General features: G+C 49.5%; 1 protein-coding gene across 2 annotated transcripts; it reads right to left on the bottom strand.

The window, feature by feature from the left end:
- Positions 1-4,869: 4,869 nt before the first annotated feature.
- On the bottom strand, positions 4,870-15,460 carry htra3b (HtrA serine peptidase 3b). Of its 2 annotated transcripts, XM_069672083.1 has the most exons (10): positions 14,929-15,460; positions 11,419-11,518; positions 10,987-11,119; positions 10,783-10,872; positions 6,738-6,932; positions 6,615-6,647; positions 6,386-6,500; positions 6,249-6,306; positions 5,774-5,869; positions 4,870-5,669 (listed from the first exon to the last, which is right to left on the bottom strand). In XM_069672083.1, exons 1-10 carry the CDS (start codon positions 15,335-15,337, stop codon positions 5,501-5,503), a joined length of 1,398 nt encoding a protein of 465 aa, XP_069528184.1. In that variant the 5' UTR covers positions 15,338-15,460; the 3' UTR covers positions 4,870-5,500. The 2 variants fall into 2 exon arrangements, with proteins under 2 accessions (XP_069528184.1, XP_069528185.1); XM_069672084.1 differs by lacking the exons at positions 5,774-5,869; positions 6,249-6,306 and having other exon boundaries at positions 4,870-4,980.
- Positions 15,461-17,008: the final 1,548 nt, after the last annotated feature.

The following is a 17,008-nucleotide window of genomic DNA, read 5'->3' on the forward strand; positions in this document are numbered from 1 at the left end:
GCGTTTGGGGATGCAAGGGTAGACCAGACGGTCAACGCCGGCTACGAATGCAGCATCCCCTCGTGTTTGTTCTGACAGCATCACATGATTTATTCTGTTAAAGCTTGAAAACGTTTCAACTCTGTGGAAACAGGAAATGAATTCTTTGTGTGTGAAGACAAACTGATTCATTATTTCAGCTACCAGAGATTCTTCTTCTGCACGCTCAGCTCTTCCTAAAGCTGCTCTCACATGAAGGAGTGCCGTGCAGCCCTGTGCAGCCTCTCATCTCACAGGCCGGCACTCATTCATTTCATGGTACGTTACATTTATAGTCCCTCCGTCTGCATACTGTATACGGCCTGTTTGAAGCGACCGCAGGACGACTCAGCACGGTGTCAGTTTCCCCTCACTGAGGTTCTCTCAATGGTTCAAACTGTGTTTTTAGACCCAAATATAAAGTGCTCTGTAATTAAAGGACGCTCGGTCATGGAAACACGAACGCTCTTTGGTGCAGGAAAACATTTTTAGACATATGCATCATTTAATCATCCGGAGCAGGGTCGGCGAAACGTCCCTCTCCACAGCTGCCCGCCTCAGCTCCTCGGATGTTCTGGGTCGGATGGGACGCAGTTTCCTCATCATGTACCCAGAATACCTCCACAGAGAGGCATCCAGGAGGAGCCCTGATCTGATCTTCCAGTGCCCGTGCGACTGACTGTCCCTAAAGATTTAAGATCCCTACACACTCTCTTGTATCAGTTGTTTTGGTCCACCGTCCTCTGGCCTCAGCTCCAGATCTTTCTGGAGGTTTCCAACACGTCCCATGTTAGAAAGATCAGATACTTTGGACTCTTTCATTTGGGACATCAACGTGCTCCTAACAGGTGAGGTGCTGACACTTACTCCAGCCACTTCAAACGTACGACAAACTGTCCGAGTACAATCACAGGTCGTCTGCAAAAAGAACCACAGAACCTGCAGGACACAATCACCGACCTTCATCCAAACAACGAGCGCACAAGGAGATTGACCAGTTACCTGAATGGAATCCACATTGCTCCTCTCTGTCGTCTCCTCTCTCTGCCTCCTCTCTGCCTCCTCGCTGCCTCCTCTCTGTCGTCTCCTCTCTGCCTCCTCTCTGCCTCCTCTCTGTCGTCTCCTCTCTGCCTCCTCTCTGCAGCTCTTTACTCCTGCCTTGATTGGTAAGTCGGCACAGGTGAGCTCAATCACCTGCTGCAGTGAGGGAAGCACACAGGAGAGAGACACACAGCAGTACAACAGTGAGCAGACTGTTGGCTGGAGGTCAGAGGTCTCCAGCGCTGCCCCTGCAGAGCGACCTTCCTGCAGGTTTTTTCTCCGCACTCTAACACACCTGATCTGAATGATCAGCTCGTTACCAACCAGCTGAAGGGAGGGATTGATAACGAGCAGATCGTTCAAATGAGAGCGCTGCTCTGCCCACATGTTGCTGCTGTCTCCACGCTCAGGCAACAGAAGTGTGTGTGAATGTAGGTCAGTGTTCCTCCACCACGATACATCACACTGTGAGCTCGAGCAGCTGCAGGCTCTCTGCAGACACGGACACACAGCTCTGCACACATACCTCAGTGTGTTTGTATCTGAAGCTTTTCTTCTCCCCTGTGAGTGAACGCTTTTCACGTTACCTTAAAAAGAAAAGGTCCGACAGCGTCCGAGTAAGACGGAGACAAAGGCAGCCTCGAGCCGTCACTGCTGGTGACACATCAGTGAGTGTTACTCAACAGTGTGAAGGAGAGTTTGTCCTCCCCGTCAGGCTCAAATATCACATGAATGTTTGCTCACTATAAGGAGGGAAGCATCACAGTGATCACACTGAACCAGAACCTTCAGCTGATAATCAACACAAACTGATGTTTGATGAACCAGCTCAGTCGCTGAAGGAGCCTCGTGAACTACAGAACAGGAAGCAGCCACTGAAACAGACACCTCTATACACAGTGGTGACTGCGGCTGCTTCCAGACTGGACCTGTTATAATTTATACACTATTTTTCTATTCTTAGTCTAAACCTAAATAGACGACTGAACCCTGTGAGTGATTTGGGTGTAAACGTTATCGCCACACGTCGTTCTGCGGTCTGACTCTGATTCATCCTTTCATGTCAGCACACACACCGAAGAGGGGCACCAACATCACAAGCACGTACAGTTGTGCTCTGGTAAACTGCAGTTAATCTGCTGAAACACTGCTTGTTGGTTCTCTGGTGTAAATGTTCAAAGTGTGCGACCCCGCTGAAGGCTGCAACATACCCTGCAGCCTGTAGGGAGCGCTACATGGTGAACTCTGAGGACAGCAGGTCGAGGTAAACAGTTAAAACAACACATCGTGCTTCGGGTAAGAGTAAGTATGTTATGCTTACTAGATTAAGTACTTGGGTTACGTACGTAACGTAAAATCAGTCAGCTTAAAGTTGAGCTCAAACGGCATTTCGAGAGTATCTAGCTTCCGTATCGTGACGTGTTTCCGAGTGAAACAGGACGTGCAGGCGGGACATATCATTAGAGGGATTTGATCGTTGAGAAGTGGGCGTAGACAGACGTTCTCCACAGCGCAGCAGCTAGCTAACTGACCGAGCGTTCTTGGTGCTCTGCGGCTAAATGTTGCAGATTGATTGGTTGAAATTGTTTGGTGCTAACTTACGTAAGCACGCGTGAAATTGAGTTTTACCGGAAGAAAAAATGATTTTGATATAAGAATATGAAGAAATTGATTTTCTGTATTTTTGTTGGCCTGTATTGTCAAATAGATGCACAATATTACCGGGGATGTGATCTAAAAGGATTAAAATGAGAATTTTCATTTCACCTCGACTTTAATTGTCACACAGGACTCGCTCTCCGGTCTCCTGGGCGATGTGTCTGTTTGATCCATCCGTCGCCGTCTGCCTGCCCAAATCGTGGATACACTCTGAACACAAACATCCCGGTCAGTTCTCCTGTACGTGAGCACAGAGCAGTTTTTCCTGTTGGATCAAACTTTAAACGTGTGAGCCACCACATGAAACACAAAGCTCTGCTCCGGCCCTGTGGAAGACTAAACACTGTAAAACTGTAAAATAAACCGAGGACCCGTAAAGAGCCGGGAGGAGAGACCGTGTCGGTGCGTCTGCGGCGACTTCTCACTGAACCAGAAGCAGCTTCCTCTGTGTTGTTCCACATTCCTGCGGGGAGACTTGTTTCCACTCAGGAATGTTTATGAGGGCCGCGAGGAGAGCCGGCCTTGTTTCCACACAGTCAGGTATTATTCTACTGAGCTGAACACCTCCTAACTGTTTCCTGAGAAATGTCCCATGAGTCACTGCCTGTGACCTAGATTCAAAGGTGAGGGACTGTGGCAGGACGATAAATAAGTTCTATTCCACACGTCAGACACCACAGATGTAACAACACACAGTTAAACGTCTGTGAAAACTTTATTTGCTGTTAAAGGCTCCGTCCGAAGGCCGCCGTGGAGCCAGAGTACACGTAAACATGATGAAGAGTCACATCTCGAGCTCGTCGGCTCAACAGAAACATCAGCACACACACGGTTCACGACTGGATGAGGAGAAACATGTTACAGCATGAGAGACTCGTGCCAACCACAAACCAGAGACAGCATGAGGACGGCGAACATGTGCTTCACACAGAACGATCACACAAAGGAGGCACCAGTGGGGAGAACATTCGCCTGAAAGTCAAACAGATGAAGCAGAACGCAGTGACTGAGGACGACAGCTCGACCCCTGCAGAGCTCACAGAGAGAGCAGGAGATCTCTGCTGAATGAAGCCTCCACTCATGAGCCAATACAGCACGACACATAGATAATAACATACACAAATATCACCTTTCATTTCATTTGGACTCACAACATTTTTATTCCTGCATGTTGGACGAAAGCTGCGATATTCTCCCTCCAGATACAGAACAGGCAAAACAAGAGCACGGCGCTCGGCGGCTGTGGGCAGGAAGGTCTGTCCATCACGTCTGCAACAACACCAACCTTTAACCCTTTTAATACTGATGTAGTCCACTCTGTAACGTGGACTTGCATGGATGTGTAGAAGAGTCGAGGTGGTGGGGGCACTAATGTGTCCTGCAGTGGGAGCACAGACACTCATACACGCTGGTACCTCTTCATTAAGCTGACTGTCTAAGCGACCCAAAGGGACGGCCTTCACGCGTGCTCCCAGCAGTCTTTATTTGAACCCGAACAGAGAGGATAAAGGCAAAGGTGATGAAGGTGATGAAGGTGATGAAGGTGATGAAGGTGATTAATGCAGGCCTGATCTCATTAACGATTCTATCATTTATCTATTTTGTTTACTATTTAGCATTCGAGTTGGCAACCTGCCAATCAAACGCCACGTCATGTGACTCTCATCATCCATCCATACATTCAGCATTACTCCAGTCCTCCTCTCTTGATTGGTCCTGGTCGTCTCCAAGGTGTTCTGAAGCCAGCTGGGACATTTAATCCCTCAGGTGTGTTCGTGGTCTGCCCTGTCAGCTGGACATGACCTGAACAAGGAGGGCACCCAAAGACAAGAAAGGCACCCAAAGACAGCGACTCTACTGACGACCTTCAGCTCTCGTCTGACCTTCCGCTTCTTTGAGCTTAACGTGGGGCCCTGACAACCTTCAATCATCATGGAGAGCTCGTTACTCCAGATGAGGGATTACCTGAGGACTGGAAACTTGGCAGACAGGCTACCTGTCCTTTACGGAGTAGACCATCGGGCCCTCCAGGAACCAGGCCTGAAAGAGGACCTACAGGGCCCTCAGCATGAAGGTAGCACCTGGGGCAGGACATAAGAGTGGAGTCAAATCCTGCTACCTTTCCTGAATCTCCTGCAAATGAAGGTCAGGTGAGCTGCCAAAGTGTTGTCAGGTAATGGTAGGGGTCTTGGAGGGCAGACCACCTGTCCTGGCTATGGGAGAGTAGACCAGCTCTTTACAGGTGTATGGATACCGCAGGAGCTGTGAGGACCTCACGCCGCCTGTTAAAGATGATTTTTGGGGGAATTGAAAAGCTAAAGAGCGACTGTTTCGATTGAATTATCTGCGTACCATCATCACCTTTTATTTATTATTTAATTGCAAATATATCAACTTCACTGCACACCTTTCCACTCAGCTTCTATCTTGTGTTACGCAGCAATAAAAGAGCCTCATAACAAAATCATATTATGAAGGTAAACATGTCTACAGGTAGGAAATATACAAAGTCAAACAATCATGAACTAAAAAACATTAAAGGGGTTCAGGTGTAGGCGAGTCTGTTGGTGCAGGTGGGCACTTGTTCCTGCTGACACCTGGTCAGGGACACAGCTGTCAATCGACTGAAAACCACGTCGTCCATGAGTCCTTTTACTTATTTACAAGTGACAGCCAGTTGTGAGGTGTCAGAAGGTGTGTGGGCTTCACAAACCCCCGATGTGTTCTTCCACAGAAGGTAGGGCCTCAGATGTTCCTCACTCTGCAGGAGAGCGTCGGACGTCTACTGCATGATGATGTCAGGCTCGATGTTAAAGAGGAGGTCGTCGTTGTCCCTCCTGACCTCCAGCAGCAGGGCCGACTCCTCCTGCAGCGCCCCCTGCAGGTCGGCTGTGGTCATCATGGGCCTGCCGTTCAGTTTCACAATAATGTCGCCATCTTTGATTCCACCTCTGGAGACAAACAGAGTGACGAACATTCAGGACAAGGATTCATTTCATTCAGAAGCGAGCTTTTGTTGTAGGAGTGAATGAATGAATGAATGAATGAAGCGTACTTATGTGCAGGCGAGTGAGGAACAACCTCATGGACATAAATCCCACTGGTGACGTTAGGGAAGTCCGGGTTCTGCTGTTTAAGCTCTTCAATCAACCTGAGGAACACAAACAGCCGCAGTTAGAAGAGAGCAAGACACGCTTGTAGAGCAAGTGAAAGAAGGTGTTGATGACAGAGGGATTCAGGGTTGGAGGCAGCGAACAAAGTTTAGTTTAGTTTTAGCCGCGAGAGCCGGAGTTATAAACAGGGTATTTCTATGCAGTAGAATGTGAAAAGAAGAGGACCCAGCATAGATCCCTGAGGGACGCCTTTGATATGTTTTAAGCTGTATGCAGTGGCATACATCATGCTTTGGAAAATACTGAAAATGTCTCAAACATTATAAAGGTAAGGTAAGGTAAACATTTTAAACAACATCAGATGAATCCCTCTCTTCTTCGTATCAGAATAACGAAGGATCATCGGTTCAGACTCACGCTGGCGTGATGGTCAGCATCCTGATTCCAACGAAGCGCTTCTTTATTGACCTCACATCTGAAACAGAGTGTCAGAGTGAGGTTCTGTGCAGTCAGCCGGGCGCTCAGATGCACTTTGACCTGACAGTCAGACTCACCTTTGTTGGGTTTGTCAAGCGACTCGTTGAGGAAGCGAGTGATCCTGTCGGAGGGGATGGCAAAAGAGATTCCTGCTGCAACCTTCAGGGTGTTGATGCCGATCACTTCTCCGTCCTAAATGAAATCAATATTCACATTTAAGTCAAATGTAAGTTAAACAACAGAACCAAGCAGAGAAGGTGATTGACAGGTGTCATTAAAGCTCCAGGAAGGAAACAGAAATCTTACCAGGTTGACCAGAGGTCCTCCTGAGTTTCCGTACTGTGAGGGAACATGTGGTTACAATCAGTCATTGTTACAACCCAACAAATCAAAACTTTTACTCTGACCACATGGCGCTCAAGTGCTCACGTTGATGATCGCGTCGGTCTGGACGTAGTCCATGTCCGAGTCCCTGAGGCCCAGCTCCTTCCCGTCCCTCTGAGCCGTACTGACGATGCCGGTGGTGACGGTGTTCTGGAGGGCGAAGGGACTGCCGATCGCAACCACGAACTCCCCGGGCCTCAAGTCTGCACTGTGACCCAGGAACAATATCTGCAGCTTGCTCTGGGAGGAGGGAAGGACAACAGAAAGGGTAATGCTGTAACGCTGTGACATTCACACCTACAGACAATACAGAGAGTCAAGAGTGTAACGTTCTGACGGTCAGTGTGAGGAGCCGTGCAGCGAGTTACAGTCAGGCTGAGCTCTGCCGGAGTGTTTACAGGAAGTGTGTGTTAAAAATAAAACCAAGACTTCACAAGGAGCTGTTGTATCAATGAGCTCAGCCTGTGACACACTAAAGCTTTTAAAGCAGAGCACCGGGAGAGATCAAACCTCGCCCAACCGACCAACAACAAGTCCAACATGTCTGGAATGTGAAAACCCCCAAATCTCAGCGGGGTAATAATCACATCAACAACTCTAACACACACACGTCTTTGCAAAGCTTTTCCAAATATACAGAAAGTAAAGTTGCAGAAAGACACGAGAGAAAGGAAAGGTTTTAAGAAGAAAGGAGGGCAGAGGAGGAGAAAGGGAGGACCAGCGCGGGGCTGAGTGGAAACACATGGGCAGCAGACAGATGGTGTGACAGCGAGAGAAGGAATGAGCCCAAACTGCTGTGTTTCGGGTTTCTTTAAGGTGGAGTCTCCTGGTTCCTCCCTGCCCTGGGCCGGGTCCAGCTCTTCCCGCTCCGATGAAGAGACGTCAGCCTTCGGGCACGCTGGGGCCCGAGGCTCAGCTGATATTGGTTTTAGATATGACTGCACAGGATGACCCACCCACTGGTGTCTCTACAAACACGTGGCGTGTGGCCAAGTGTTGTTCAAACCCACAGCAGAGGATCCAGTTTCCAGTGAAGCCCCTGAGTTTCCAACGTCACCAGATCAGCCTCTCTGATGTTTCCATGCCGACATGCAAACGTTTACTTTGGTTCTAAGTTAACTGGAACAAGATGATGGACAGTATATTCAATAAATAAAGCTACACTAGGATATGTTTGCCGATAGATGACGGATGTCTTCTTCAGTCTCTGTGTGCTTCTCTGTTCTACTCAGTGATGCTGTGGAGACGTGACGGCAGGTGATGCTTTGGTTGTTATTTTTTCTTCATCAGGTCTTCAAACTTTGAACGCACTATGCTCTGTTCTCTGCCCGCTCATGGATGTAGTTTGCTACCTTGTCAGAGGTGTAGAAGAAGAAACCAGACTGATCTCCTGTTTGGGGTTTTCTCTGTGACATCTTTATCACCCCGGCTCATACCCTGTTGTCTTACTCCACCCTCGTGGTCACGGGATGAAACTATGAATGACGATCTTCACGAGCATTCATGAGTCAAACACTCGTCATCACACTGAACATTCTTGTCTTCAGTCCAGAAACTGGCTAAAGTTTTCTTCAACAGGAGATTTGGACCAAACATTCTCACTAAATGTTTCCCAGAAACTTTTTGAACCAAACCGCCTTCATTCATCGCCCCGGATCTTCGCTAACGTTGTTTATAAGGTCTAAACCCGAGGAGCTCGGGATGCAGGGACGCCCTGAGCACGGACACATCAGTCCTTTTGATGTGGAGCTACAAAAAAATATCTTCAACACGTGTTTATTGTAAGCAGACAGCTTGTGTTACATACAGATGGGCTCTGGTGAATCTAACGTAGGTCTAAATGGTGACTGAAGCTTGGCGAGGGTCGACCCCCAAATCCCTCTCAGTCCTGTCACCCTTTAAATCGGTTCCCGTAGGAAGGCTGGGTCACACTTCCAAGGATGTAGAGGTAGAGAGGTGACACCAGTGCACTCAAGGACCGGTTGTTTGGCTCCATGAAGGACTCAACATGAGACAGCCGAGTGTTTGTCTGATCTGTGTCTGGACATCGCTGCAAACGAGGAGGAGCTCAGTCTGTGGCTGCAAAAAGGTTTGAATGCACGAAAGTCATACATGTAGTGACGGTGGGTGGGGCTCTGAGGCCTGGGGCGTGGCTACACACGTACATCACTCTGGCCCTGCACGCCGGGTGGTTGAAGGGGAATGGTTGGTACAGGTGCTGCCTCACATGTACGTGCAGAGATGTGAGGTTCTCTGCACAACATCAAAGGACCATCATAGACTCCGAGGTCTGAGTACTTGATCGTAGTTTGGACGACCAGGTCTGAAGCTCCACATGGACCACAGGCGCTGGACATTTGGCTCTCTTGGACCGACATTAACCCCATCATGTCCAGATCTTCCTGAGACTTCACGTGTTGGCACGTCCCTGCAGAACTTGTGCCCAGCGTGGCCAGTCTGACTTTGTTGTTTGAGGACATTTGCGAGCTTGTTTTGAACGGCCCCATGTGGCAGACACAGCTGCAGCTCACACGTCTTAAACGTCTGCATGACTTAACCCCGGGTGTCCATGGCTACGGGTCGTTGGGAGACTTGGTTTTTCGGAAGCCTTTTACGAGTGGTTGGATGCAGGGCAGGTGATTACCTGCTGCTTCGCCCAGCTTAATGATGAACAGCTGCTGCTTTATATTTGTCTCATTGAGAGCAGAAGTTCAAACCAGACTGTTTCAGAGGACGGCGGATCAGATTTATATCGCTCTGACAAAGAGGTTAGAGCCCATCCTTCAAGAGGCCCTCAGCTCAGACACTTTCCATCTTTCACTCCAGCAGATGATCCCGCCATGGTTCAGCACAGGTCGGTATCTAAGGCACCACTCAGTGTCTGAACAGATGTCCCAGGTCATGACTGCACATCTGGCGTTTCTATAAAATCTGATCTTTTCACGACCTACTGAAAAGTGTTTCTGAAGCCTTAAACGAACCATATATGGACTTCAGGATGCAAATCTTGGCCCGTGTAGTTCAGAGGCTAAAGGAGGAATTAGCTTTCCAAAATATGATGAATAAAAAACCCGCCTGGTTAATAAACTGTGGCCTGTATCAGCCCAGTGAATCAGCAAACTGCTGCGACTTCAGCCGGTCGATGAAATCCCCTCACTAATCCCTGAGACGCTCTTGGCTGTGGACGAGCTGGAAGTGTTCAGTGTCGCCCCGGGGGAGGTTTGGATTCTGACTGTGGTCCATTACTCCACCCTGTTAACACCTCTGTGAACCTGGACACGTGACGCACACTGTAAACACGCACGTTCAGGCTGCTGACCGCAGAGAAGAGGAAAGCCTGCAGACGGTCATTACCCTGCAGGAGTCTGACTGGAACAATGGGAGCTAATGGAGGTTTGTTAATGCAGCCCTGTGGAGTCGCCTCTGTAAACAAACCGGGTCTGTTTACATCCAACGTTTCCCACCAACGTCTCACGTGTACCGAGGTCTCAGACAGCAGCTGAATCTAAAGAAACTGGACTGCTCTGAAAACGAGTCCAACTATAACGATCGAATGTTTCCATCACGCTCACGTCGACGTAAATGTAAATGAGGCCTCCAAGGTGTCTTAAAGAAACACACCAGCCAAAATAAGATATAATATAATGTGTGTTCTTCATCGTCAGTGCTGACCATGTCTCTGACTGCCGTGTACATTATGCTCTCTCCATGCAGCCTCTTCCCGCGAGCTGAACTCCAGATGTTCATCTCATGCACATCTGCTTCCAGGAGTTCAGCTGCGTGCCACAAAACTGTTAGACGATCTGGTTCCTCGGTTCTGTTTACATTCATGACGTCTTTTAAAGGAGGAATTTAAACTGATTTGACCCTCTGACTGAGCAGACGTCCACTCTGCTCCTCAGGTGAAGCTTTCACGCTGACCAGGTGTTAGCAGCCTCCGAGCTCTCGGAGTAGGCTGAGCGGAAATGATGCATTAAAGAGATTAAAGTGTCGTGTGGATGAGTCCCGTAAAATTTAGGTAGTGTTAGACCTTAGAGGCCGGCCCTCTCCATGACGACACCTGTTCTCATGTCTACAGCTGTGGACTCACCTGTGGATTGACTTTGATGGTAGCGATGTCAGACTTCTTGTCGATGTCTTTGATGCTGGCTTCGTACACGTCACCGTTATGCATCTGGACCTTCAGAGAGGAGGCAAACATCGGAGAAGGTTTCCAGCAGGTGTTCTGACTCTGATGAGAAGCTGAGAGTCTTTAAAGTGAACACAGGTGCTGCACAAAAGAGTCGCTGCGTACCTTGAGCTGCTGCTGGCCGGACACAGGTGTGGTGCTGGAGACGACGTGGGCGTTAGTCACAATCAGGCCGTTCTCTGACATCACAAACCCTGACCCACTGGACAGAGGGATGTTCCTCCCGAACAGAGGATGTCTGTGAATGAAAACATCAGAATGAAGTGTTCAGTTTCATCATCTCGTGTTGAAGGCGGTTCAGGTGCAGCGGCATGAGGAGGAAACATGTCTGCAGCTCTGCAAGCCAACGTGCGAGTGTTCGGAGACAGAACAGAGGCACGGAGGGGGATGGTGCAAACGAGAGCCGAAGCAGAGAGCTCACCACATGTTTAAAATCATATCTGTTTGCTGTTAAAGCCAAATGTTAGCAGGTCTCATTCATAAACACACACACACACACACACGTACACACACACACACACACACACACCTCAGTACCTGAGGAAGAGCTCGATGTGCACCACAGCAGGAGCGATCTTCTCCACCACGTCAGCGATGAAGTTGAACTTGTAGCGAGGGCTGACAGCTTGTGACGTACCTGTCAGGATAAATGTGATCAATGATCCATCAGTGATTTCAGAGAGAGTTAATCAGGCACGGATGACTTTACATGTGTTATGGATCTACAGGAGAAATCACTGGACGTTACCATATGGCTCTGATAAGGACCAAGAGGAGGACAACATGTGTGAAGTTTTGTTCCCGCCTGCTCAGACTGTCGGGGTTATAAGAAAGATACAGCTAGGTATCATCTGCATAAGACGGTATGAGATGTTGTGCAGGGCCGCGATGGAGACATCAGCATGACGGCTGCAGCTGAGTCAGCGAATCTTCTCAGTTGGATGTGTTAGACTCACGTTCATCAGCGCACCTGCTGTCCGTCTGACATGAAAACTACTTCTGTTTAAATAAACGTCACTATTATTTAAACAGCATCCTTTAACAGGTGATCCACTTTCACCTGTCAGCTTTAGCAAACAGCACAGGACCGAGGACGGAGCCTTGGGGCACCCCAACAAAACACAGAAGACATAAAGTGACTGACACCAAACGGAGCCTTCAAACTGATCAGTGCTTCTGAAACACTGAGCACCTGCAGGAAGGTCCAAAGGTCATGGCAGCTGCAGGAGCCACAGCATGTTCATTTATCCTGTACGAGCCGCAAAGCAACACCTGGTGGAGCCTAAAGCCAGGCTCCAGGTAATCAGTCGAGGTTTCACCAGCTTTGGATTTACTGAATGGAACTTTATTTTGTGTGAAGACAAAAATAAGAACTGCTGGTGGAACAAACCCGACTGATAACAGGTGCTTTACTGTGAAAGGTCTCTGAGGAGAACAGAGCTGCTGATGTTCCACTTGGTCTCTCATGAGAGCAGCAGCACGTTCCTGCAGTGAGCGCGCTCAGGACCTCATATTCACTCTTTAAGCACACTTGGCAGCACTGATGGAAACTTGTGAATCCTCCCGGGTGCGTTTGTTACCTCCTGCGCTGTTTAACCACTAATAAGAAGCTGCGTGTCGCCTCCTCGCTGTTCGCCGAGCTCAGTCAGCCTGAGAGGAAAATGTGGTCTGTTGTTTCAGACTGAAAACAGATTCTGTCCGAGCGAGGCCACTGGGTTTAAAGTCTCTGTGAAGTCATTCAGCCTTTAAATATCACTAACACAGCACTACAATAATAATGAAGTAATGAGTCATGAGAGTGATCGGAGACGTGTTCCTGTTTTCATTTACAGGGACGGTTTGTTTTTAAAGTGAGGCCGCGTGAGGATCAGATCCACAGGTTGTTGAGAAGGTGATCAAGTGATCAGTTCGTCTTTCTCTGATCAAACCTCCAGTTTGTGAGCAGGACTGTGAAACTGATGCTCCTGATCCCGGCAGAGGAGGAGTCAGGCTTCAGGAGCTTCATGTGAACACGTTAACAGTGATGTCATTATGAAGGCCTGTGGAGAAAGGAGGCATCGGGGTCGGGTGGAGGGTAACGATTTTGTCTCCTAAACTAATCCTACAAACTGAGTAACAAAGTAAAGTCTGTATCTGTGTTGATCCAACCCAGTTTTACTTTGAAAAACCAGGACAACAGGAAGCTGGGTTAGCTGATCCTGGAGAGCATGATGGGATTCCTAAACCCGCATCGTTCTGATCTGAGAGGACGGTGAGCACGGCTACAGTTCGGCTGGTGTACCAGAAGCTAAGCTACGTAGCGCTTTGGAGCAAAATGTTCTCAACACCAAAAAAGGCTCACGTTCTGATCGAGTGCGTCATCGCGGCTCAGTGTCAGGTCTCCGTGAAGGAGCGCTCTGAAGTGTTTCTGCTGGTAGGAAGTGAAAAGATGTTTCCTCTCAGAGTCGGCTTATGCAGCTCCAGAAAGAACCCGAGCCCACTCCTGTTGTTAAACCAGCACCTCTCTCTACATGTCACGGCTGCCCGGTCCAGATCTGACCCCGTTAAAACCTCCTGCATGTGATCAAGAGGAAGATGGACGGACGGTCGACGGTGCTCCGAGAGCGGCCGAACGTCACCCAGCAGCACTGAGCATCTTTTGTTTCTGAACCAGTTGACAGGAGGAGAAATGTTGTTTACAATAAAACCAAAGATCATGTGACACAAACAGTGGTCTCTTAATGTTTCTGGAGCTGTGTGACCTTTGACCTCGACAGGACTTTCCTTTAAACTTAATCTGTACGATGATTCAGCCTCGTTCAGCCAGTCAGACGTTTAGTGTTATACTTAGAGTGACCACGCCTGCAAGATGTGATGCTCCACTGACCCAGTGTGTGTGTGTGTGTGTGTGTGTGTGTGTGTGTGTGTGTGTGTGTGTGTAAAGTGTGTAAAGCCAGACTAAATAATGGGTTAGAGATCAAAGGAAATGTAAATAGAGTGTGTGGTGTGCAGGGACTTCCTGCTTCCTCTGTTGATGTCTCTCAGTGGGACGTGAGTGAGTGTGTGTGTGTGTGTCAGTCAGTGGAGCAACAATCTGTTTCTGTCATCAGCACACACACACACACACACACACACACACACACACACACACACACACAGGGCTTTAGGAGGATCATATTCCTGTGGTGACTTCTTCTTGTTGTCTGATGAACACCTGAAGCTGCGTCACACAGGTGGTCACATGATCAGAGAGCTCACAGGAAGTGACGCTCCTCTGCCGAAACAGGAAGCTGCACACACAGGTGAACTGTCAGCTCAGCACACACACACACACACACACACACACACACACACACACACCTGGCCCCTGTGCGCTCCTCTCCTGCTGCACACAGACTCCAGCTGAGCTCGGGCACAGGAAGCACTCGTTCACGGAGTCACCTGCAACAGGTCTGAGACCGTGTGATGAAGGCAGGCGGGGAAGATCTGACTGGTGATTAAAAGTGACATTCTGCACGTGAAACACTCCTGCGCCTGTTAGCTGCTGCGGCTCTGCATGAAAGGTCACGAGAGTTCAGGATTCATCGGGTGAACAAAGGTCATTTCTCCATACACTATTTGCCAGCCTTTAGCCGTCAGTCACAGCTCAGGGATCGTCAGCGAGGCTGGAGGATCAGAACTCAACAGTTTAACTGTAACGTTCACTGACTGAGCGACAGCCTGCGGATCAGACGGGACAAAGGTAAACGACGTCCACAGGTAGTTGGAGACACATTCTGCTCAGAGGAGACAGAGGACACGCTGACACAGAGAAGACTCGTAGATAAGACACGTGGGAAGGTGTTTGGTTTGGACCCCAGAGGTGTCTGTCAGGTCGGAGTCACAGGAGGACACAGACAGAAAGCTAATTTACAACAGAAGTAAAAACACATTTAAAAAACAACACATTTAATATATTCATGTTTTTATTGATCTCCCTGTTCTCATATGTTTCACCTCTCCTCCTCCTCCACACTTTGATCTTTATATATGAGTGCATGCTCAGGTGAGTGAGGGTCCTACCTGTGCCGGTCTCACACGGTCCCTTGTGGATCTGGGTGACCCCCTGCTGTCCCTGCTGCAGGTTCTTCCTGCTCGTGGCCTTCAGCTGACACACGTTCCTGTACGTCGTGCCGTCGCTGCCGCACACCTGGAGGCTGAACCTGCACTGACAGAAGCCTTTGGGGATGCGTTTCCCCGCCGGGTGTCTGCACTCCAGCCCGTCCCCGCACGGCAGGTCGTCCCTGCGGCCGCACGGCTCGCCCTCCGCCTGCGCGCACACCAGGCAGCAGTTACAGCGGTCCGGCACGTAGCCGCCGGGGCAGCTGGGGCTCGGGCAGGTGCTGACGTCGCACCGGGTCGGACACTTGGGTTTGGGCTCAGCGTGCGCGGACTGTCTGAGGAAGAGGAGCGCAGCGGTGTACAGGAGGAGCTGCATCGTTCGAGGGAGATTCTAGAAACTCCGAGAGAAGTGAGGAGACGTTTACGCAGCGATCATGTCCCTGGTTCCTCCTGAGCAGCGCTGACTGCAGACTCCACAGGTCCACACAGAGCGGCCGCTGTCCGCTGCTGTCCGTTGGGTTAAATACAGAGGGACAGAAAGGTCCTCACTCACCTATACCCGCGCGTAATGTGGAGACAACAAAGACTGTAGGCTGAGCTCCTCCAGCAGCAGAGAGGCCGGACAGAGGAGGAGGAGGAGGAGGACCAGGGGGAGGAGGGGGAGATGTGGGAGCTCCTGGAGGAGGAGCTCAGGATCAGATGTTGGCCGTGTGTGACCTCAGAGATCCTCCTGCAGGTCTGCTGAGGACGGTCCTGTTCGCACCAGCACACAGCGGCTCCTTCATTCACATGTTTACAGTGTTTCTGCTTCACTTCAAATGTTGTGTCAGGGCGATGGTTCGAACCCCGGAAGTCCTGTCTGACTGAAGGATAAACACTGAGGTAACTGAGGTTCAACATGTAAACAAACATGAGATCATAACAATAGAAGTGAATCCTGATTGGACGGAAGCATCGACATCTGCAGATCATCAAAGGTCAACACACCGGAACAACATGCATCCTCAGTGTTTGACACCTCACGTGGTCTGAGGCGGGGTTCGATCCCGCGTCTCGAGGCGGCACATTAACCACTGGTCCATCTTCAGCGCTGAGAGAGATAAAGATCAGACTGCGCATGTGCAGAAAGTTCACGTCCATCATGATCTTTATGATCTTCGACTGCTCTTACAGCTCAGACTACACCTGACCTGACAGGTGAGCTGGTGCAGAGGTGACAGTACCTGGTTAGGGTCCAGGTGACGTGGGTCAGCGGACAGGTGATGATATGACAGGATTAAAATTCACACCTGAGTTTTGTGTTCATTTTTAGAAGCTCTGCTCCTGAAGCAGCAGAGCTTCCGGATCTTTGTGAACTCGATGAGAGCAGCAGGTCATGAGGTTGGGGCAGGTGAGCAGACAGGTGGCTCCACAGGACCAGGACGTGACTTAGTTATAAATGATGATATTCATGCGTCCTGGTGTTCCTGCAGGACGAAGGACCCTCCTGAGATTCTCCTTCTTCATGCTCATGCTGCTGACGCTCAGTTTGTCCTTTAAGGCCTCCGTACTTTTACTCTGCAGCAGTTGGAGCGTAGTTACGTCGTGAAGAGAGTGTGAGGTCAGGTGAGGCAGCACACCTGAGCTCAGAGCTCAGTGCACACGCTCCGTCTGACGGTCACGCTCACTGCTGACATGAATTCTCTGTATTCACATCTCATTATGTTTCCTGAATAAGAGTTAGATCTCTGTGACGTGTGAGTCACATGACACCGGGGACACTCTGACCTCCGCTTACACACACAGGATGTTTCTGCGTCTGTTATAGTAAAATAATTCTGTGTCCTAGTTGATGGATGACCCCTGTGAGGGCAGACAGATGCCCCTCCATGACGTCGGGGTAGATAAAGTTGCCCTCTGGCTCGACTAGCAGGAACACTGAGTGTCCTACTTTATGCAGTCGGATGTTCTGAGTCGTCTTGAACGCAGCATCGACCCCCTGAGTGTGTCTCGTTGTTATTTCTAAAGATAATATCAGATGGTCAGGACGAGGTGTGTGTGTGTGTGT

This window comes from Semicossyphus pulcher, unplaced genomic scaffold (assembly GCF_022749685.1).
Source record: "Semicossyphus pulcher isolate SPU_LCO1_2020_fin unplaced genomic scaffold, fSemPul1.0.p SCAF_21, whole genome shotgun sequence".
Lineage (NCBI taxonomy): Eukaryota > Metazoa > Chordata > Actinopteri > Labriformes > Labridae > Semicossyphus > Semicossyphus pulcher.